General features: G+C 39.3%; 1 protein-coding gene across 1 annotated transcript in view; it reads left to right on the forward strand.

The window, feature by feature from the left end:
* LOC139732102 (inter-alpha-trypsin inhibitor heavy chain H3-like) overlaps positions 1 to 7,500 on the forward strand; it is a 26,218-nt gene that overhangs the window by 17,932 nt on the left and 786 nt on the right. Inside the window, exons 9-13 of the mRNA XM_071642970.1 lie at positions 681 to 1,354; positions 2,019 to 2,376; positions 5,569 to 5,631; positions 6,343 to 6,456; positions 6,803 to 7,213. Of these exons, the coding sequence (XP_071499071.1) occupies positions 681 to 1,354; positions 2,019 to 2,376; positions 5,569 to 5,631; positions 6,343 to 6,456; positions 6,803 to 7,213 (1,620 nt within the window). The remainder of the gene's footprint in view (positions 1 to 680; positions 1,355 to 2,018; positions 2,377 to 5,568; positions 5,632 to 6,342; positions 6,457 to 6,802; positions 7,214 to 7,500) is intronic.

A 7,500-nucleotide genomic window follows, 5' to 3' on the forward strand; every position in this document is an offset into this window, starting at 1 on the left:
TCCTAGTTCTCTTGAATTCGTACTCGGTAATATGATTTGAGGAAAAAAAATAGATGTTCACAACCGAATGAACATAAACGGCTGCTGAAATTTCTGTGAAATACTCAAGCGAATAAACACTGAATACGTGTAATGCCTAAATTTGTAAGACGGATACTATTACTCATCCCATTTTGAGTGCGTAAGGCATATATCTAAATACTCATTTTTATCTCATTTGTCGTTACTATTATGATGGTAAGATCAATCATTTCTATATTCACACACCACGATAGTCTAATAAAGTACACGCCATCTTGCTAATTAGAATTAGAAAAGAGAACGTTAAGAAGAAAAAACGGCCATCACCCTAACAATGTAACAATCTGAGAATAAAAATCGGCCGAGCAGTTCAGTTGCCAAAAATATATGTGAATTCAAAACAAACCAATGTAACGTACTTCATTAGAAATAAATCTGAAAATTAGATTTTTAAAGCAATTCTGAAGCATTAGAGATTCAGACCATAGATTGTTGAGACATGAAACGTTGAATCTTTACGCAAGGGTCAAAATTCTTACCTTGCTGGTATTAAAACCATGTTGTTGTTGGGTTTTTTTTTACATTTTTCTCGGCTTCATTATGTCATTTTATGAGAGTTTTGTATTAACGGGTCACATGTTAATGCATTCATACTCTAGGTACAAACTTTTACGGAGGTCTCTTGAAAGCTGTCCGTCTTCTGGACGAGCACACGGGGGAAAACAGTCTACCCTTGATCATCATGCTATCGGACGGTGCGCCGACATCGGGCGAGGTCACGAATACTGCTGAAATCACTTCCAGAATCACCAAGATCATTGACGGACGCATCTCCGTGTTCAACATCGGGTTCGGCCATGGCGTCGACTACAACTTCCTCGATAAGCTCTCGCTCAACAACAACGGCCTGGCGAGGAAAGTGTACGAAGATTCCGACGCGGCCCTGCAAATGAAGGGTTTCTACGACGAAGTTGCCAACCCCCTTCTGTTTAACATCAACATCGAGTACAACAACAACCTCATAGACAAGGACAGTCTCACCAAGTCTTCGTTCAAGGCGTACTACGACGGCACGGAAATCACCGTAGCGGGAAAGCTGAAGGATGAAGTGATCAATGCCGTGTGGAACAAGCCGGACCAGCCCACGGAAACTGTGGAGAACCACGACCCGGCTACGCCGGCGGGAAACGAAACGATCCTCGCCTCGGCAGCACAGCCTGCCGTGCTCTCACTCGTTGACGGGAATGAGAGCAACGACCTCCAACTGGACGTGACGATAACAGCAATGTCCCTCGATGTCGGCATCGAATTTAACACTTCAGTACCCGTTGACGTAAGCTTCGAGATAGAAAACGTTACATCATTGCCTTGTATAGAATATTGTGCTGAGCAGAAAATGGCGTGTAGCACATTTTCTTTTATTCTTTGAAATCAGTGGTGCGAACCAGGAGAAATCTCTAAGAGCATGTCCCAAAACATATGGTGCAGAAATGCACCCGCTGATTTCCCAGACCTTGTGATATGCGCAAGTGGAATGAAAATAAAATACATGTGTATATAAGTTTATGAAGGATAAAGACGTTTTTCCAGCATTTACGTCAAAAAAGAAAAAGAAAAAAAAACTTCAGGTAATAATGGCTTCCAGGATATCACAATGTATAGTGGCCGAAAATTCAACAGGCCTATATCATTTACCTATGTTAAGGATAATCCATGACAAGAATTTACGAATTACCCTGTCTATCATTAAATTGGCCATTGAAAAATAAACTCAATACGATTGGTGACTGCTGAGATAAAGCACCCATACCATGCCATCACATACCGCACCACAGGGCGCCACGCCCTTTCGTATCAAACTCCAGTAGGCCCTATTACCATACCATGTATACTTACCTGTGAAGCTATACGTCTTGGCACTTTATATTATCAAGCAATACCGTACTATAACATCTTGTGCCTTGCCAATACTGCTGTTTTTCCCCTTCCACGGACAGGAGGAACGAACTCTGAGTCGAAACGAAGTCGACAACTTCGCCCAGCGCCTCTGGGCTTACCTTTCCATTAAGAATATTCTGGACCAGCGGAAGACGACCAGGAACCGAGCGGCCAGGGATAATCTCACCGAGCGGGCGCTCAACCTCTCCATGAAGTACCATTTCGTCACCCCACTGACGTCGCTGCTTGTAGTGAAGCCCGAGGAGGATGCGGTCGACGAGCCCATCGGTGGCGGCGAGGACGTCGTCGCGGAGGACGAGGTGGCCGACGTTGCCCAATCACTAAGCCCGCAAGCAGCTCCGAATGTTCCAATACAGTCAAGGGGGATGTTTAGTGGTGGGGTTGCGAGGAAACAGAGTAAGACTTTGGATTATGTTCTTTGTTTGATCGCTTGTTTTGTTTCTTTCATTGTTCCTTGTTCCACATTTTACAAGTAAATAAAGAAAATCGCTACAGATATAAATTAAGAAAAAAAATGTATTTCATGCCGAAATGAAATAAGAGATGGTGCTTGGATAAATTCTTTGTTCAGATCACTCAAAAAAAAAATTGGGTCCTGTGGAAGTTATTTTCAAAGCAGATGCACTGGATCAAAGAAACAAAATCGGTAGAAATTCCACCCCTAGTGATTAATATAATAGAAGAGCGTCAATTATGATTACATAACGGAGTTATACGTACAATAACTCGCTGTGGTGATTCACACAGCATACTGACCTTGGAAGTGCACTGCCAATGATGCGTTACAAAGTGGGCCAAAGGAATGAATGGCATTGATAAATTCAGGTATAATGTGTAAGCAAAAATGTAAACTCTGGCCCGCATCCACGAGGAAGGCTTAGATTTAGTCCGTAATCAAAATTCAGACTTGAAACATGCGCGTATCAACGGGCGTTTGTTACCGGACGTACGTCTGTCGGCGTACACAATCTGTATAATCGTATTTACGCAGAAACAATTTGCACAGACTTTGGTCCAAGTTTAAACCACATTCGTGAAATCGGGCCAAAGTGGCGCATGGATTAAAGACATGCTAATGAATACAATAGTACAACTATTGTGATCATACAACTTACTGAAACTGAAACTGAAATAGTATTTAAGAGCATGCATGTATATATTTGCACTGTAGGCGCAGATTGAAAGGACTTGATACCACGACATAACGGTGTGAATTTGAGGTTGCGCCTGGAGCTAATAGGGTGCCACCATTTGTGCATTTGATTTATATGACAGTAAACAAGGAAAATACAACTAGGCATGCTAAAAATGCATATGTATATATATATATATATATATATATATAAAATATATATATATATACATATATATATATATATATAAATTATATATATATATATATGTAAATTATATATATACATATAAACATATATATATATATATATATATATATCTTCATATAAGTGTTTCTTTAAGCGAAAAACCATACTGATGATATTCATGTGATAGAAAGTTATATAGATATAGCATACAACTTAGTTATAAAGATTTCATGTAAAGAGGACAGATATGAAGGCGTTATTAGGTATCATTCTAATTTCACAAAATGCCTTTTGAATGGGTGTATTGTACCTGTGCACACTGTCTGTGGCATCGTTGGCCTATTAATCATGATTATTAAAATTCATGCTGATAAGATAAGAATGGTCTACTGTCTTGAGATTATACAATTTTGCCCATTGTTAATCAAGTTCAGTCTTGTGCTTGCAAGATAATACAACGTTGGGACTTCAACTTTCTTGCAATAGGCCCATGTTTTCATCAACAGCATGGATTTATTGCACCACATACTAGAGGTCAACATCCATTTGCACCACATAGTCCCTTTGCACTCCATGAGCGCAAATCAGTAAAAATATGATTCTGGTTATGGAATATTTTGTCATGTACAGACGAGTACAGTGAGATAAGGAAGAAGCTTACAGAGATGGTATGGTTTTGGTAGAGATGGGTATCCGGGTTTTAATTTTGTGAGATACTTGTATAAAATATTAAAGAGCATACAGCTCCAAGAGGAATTAAAAGTTCATTTGAAGAAAATCAGTTATAAAATGGCTGAGATATCAAAAAACAAAGCAAAACAAAGTGGTCCTAATAAAAGGTGGATCCCACTTTCTCATTGGACCACTTTGTTTTGGATATTTCAGCCACTTCAAAACCGGTTATCATTAACGAAACTTTTAATTCTTCTTAGAATTGTATGTTTGTTTATTTCACAATCACGTAAAATCATTTTTGTACCGTAGTGAGTACTTTCGCCTCCTACTGGTGGCTTTTTCAGACTTCGTCGTAGATGGCAGTATGACTCAGTCTGAAGAAGCCACCATTAAGTACTCACCAAGGTACAGAATAATTTTACGTGATTGTGAAAGAAGAACATATTTCTCTGAAATCACCGATCAGATGAACCTCATCCAGGATGTATGTTCTTTTATATTTAATATAAGTGGTTTCTGTATAATTAACTTGCAAAAAATTAAAATTCTCATCTCAACCGAAACTATGCCATCCTTTTAAAATGATGAAGTATGCTTACTTGAAAAGCGAAGAAAAAGCTAGGTTGCAGATTTAGATCTCGAAAATCTCACCTTCTCCGTGTTCCAGGGGGTCATTCCTTGGTCCCATGTGGTTTATTTACATCATCTAGTTACATCAAGATACGAATGCAATCACATGCAAATGCACACATATTAAAAAAACAGCAATTCGCGGGTAAAAACAGTCGTGTTCGGTGTGAAGTACTCCTAACTATCATGGCTGGTATAAATATTAGTACTTTAACAAGAGGAGCATAAAAATTCAATTCAAACCAGCAGATGAAAAATTGAATATGAAACCAAAGGTCATTATTCGTTAATTGTGTGAAGTTATTTTCACATGTCCATCTTATATTATCTTCTTTTTATTCAACTTTAATAATTCACTTCCATAACAAACACTATACCCAATATCATCGGAAGCAAACTATAGGTTTGTTTATAATGACCCCTTATGAGTAAATCAGATTGCAAAATTGATGAATGAAAAGTGTTCAGCACAGAAAGCTAAAATGAGATAAAGAGCACCAGACCGGATAGTCAGAAGAAGAAACCACAGCATAAACTGGGCTATTGGTTTCGTTGACGGCAAAAGACCAATGAACACCTCACTCTGGATACGCTGTATAAAAGCGCTGTGGTGCCAGTGTCAAAAGCTGTATAAGAAGTGCGATCAGTCACTGTGACAATTTTTTGTTTGAAATTATTCTCATTGATTCCAACGATCCATTGCAGTTTTATGATAACACATGACTAATGCCACAGAACTCTTTGAAGTTAAGTATGAAATCGTTAACATATTGCTCTATGATTATCTACTCTTCGTCGGTCATGTTTGCTTATCAAGATATGGTCATATTTATGCTCATGACTTTTGCACTAAACTGAATGCATCAGTAAAAGTTGATTCAAGTCCAGTGAAGATAATAGCGGAATTTATGCGTAAACTGGTCTTTGATGACTTTTTAAAAATAATAATTGTTTCTTGCAGGACCCTCAAGCCCACCATTCACTTCCTATGTCCTAAGGGGACCTCAGGCGCCTTTGTCTTCAGGTAAGAACGAACAATTAATTTGATACCAAAACGTAGAAACTCTCCGAAGAAACTGACTTCCCTTTAGAGGTGTACATCAATTTTTAATGCCCTTCTGGAACCCGCACACACAAAAGCATTCTATCTGTATACGCTACTTACGGGTATTTGTTGGATTGAGTTTTGTCATTTTGTCTGATGCTACGTGTCAAAATCACTTTTCGTGATAATCGCTTCTTTCCCGAACGCTATCAATTTCTTGGCAAAATGTACATGTCGTATGTACATTGCTCTGCTTTTCAAGTTATGGCATCATACCTGGTAATGGTGACGATAGGCAGATAATCTACCCATATGTTGTTGCTTAAATAACTGTAGGCCTATCCTTTTCATTCTTTTTTGTTTCAAATTTTATTCTTTGAATTCATATAACTTAATTAAATCTCAAGTCAGTTTCATACGGTAATGATTTCAACCAATCAGTCTTCAAGCAATCAATCAGTCAGATCATCGTGTAATCAGAATATGAAAATTATTCTGGATACTATAGGACATGATATATTCTTAAACTAACGGCAAGGCTGTCATGAGAAGCCCTTCACTGGATAGTAACTGCTGATTATTGATTCAACAAAGCTATAACTATTCATTAGATCACCAGAAGAACCAAGTTGACTCCTATTAATTGTCATCGATTATTTGAATTTGGTTTTACTTTTTTTTTCTCGACAGCTGATAGTGATCCGCACTTTCTCATCAAACTCCCGGAAACTGATGTCACCGTTTGCTTCGACATCAATGGCGATCCCGGCGATGTCTTCAGTCTCCTGGATGATCCCAAGCTCGGTGGGTCTCACTCTCGAATACCGATCTTCATGTCCTGTGAAGATAGTCTTCACTCCTGTCTCAGAAATGAGCAGGGCCCAATTTCATAAAAGATGTTAGGATAGCAACTCTTGCTGGAATGGCGACTTCTAATGGCAATCGGGAGCTGTATGTCAGGAACTGTTATCAAAGTAACTGTAGGTTATTTATTCTTGTTTTTATGCAGCTTTACGATGATTCAGAGTATTTACTGTTTTGTTTTTGTGTGTTTGTTTGTTTGCTTACTTATTCATTCCTGTAATGAGAGCTCGGTAGTCTTGATACGGTGTGAAAATGACAAAACTTTCACTTGTCTGAATTGTTTTAGGACTCACGGTTACGGCGTTAGTGATTCCAGCTGGACGAATGGCAAACCTGTCTGAGAACGTCAACGGCCAACCAGACGAGCCGGTGCGAACGTACTTCGGCCAAATGAGGGTCGGTCTCGGGAGCGACCGCTATCTCCTCCTCACCCCCGACTTCATCGAGGTTAGCACCGAAGCCTTCAGGCTGCGTTGGGAAGACGACCTCACCTTGAGAGTCGGAGACTTCGTCGTGCAGGTACGCCACAAGCGTCACGTAATTATCAGCCACGGGGACGAAGTGGCGATCGTCATCATGTTGCATCGCGTGAGGGCGCACGATCCCAATGACATCATCAAGGCTCACAGAGTGACCCATTTTGGCTTCTACGTCGCAGAGAGGCGTGGTCTTTCCAACGAAGTTCACGGGCTGATCGGTAACATGGCATCAGATTTTTTCTTAAGTTATAATTTCAGTCGTTTGACGGCATAATGTCAGTATTGAAAAAAAAAAGAACTTAATTTGTGGCACATAGTTCATTTTGCCCATGTTCCGATAGAATGTAGGGTGACAATATTTATTGGCCGCGCTTACTACAAACAACAACAACAACAACAACAACAATAAACGACAACAACAACAACAACAACAACAACAACAAAAGAAAAAGAAAACAAGGAGTTGGAAACATTGGTAGACTAAAGACCTTGTGTTTTTGTTAGG

Source organism: Diadema antillarum, unplaced genomic scaffold (genome assembly GCF_040938485.1).
Source record: "Diadema antillarum isolate AM-2024a unplaced genomic scaffold, OU_Dant_1.0 seq00000400_RagTag, whole genome shotgun sequence".
Taxonomy (NCBI): Eukaryota; Metazoa; Echinodermata; class Echinoidea; order Diadematoida; family Diadematidae; genus Diadema; species Diadema antillarum.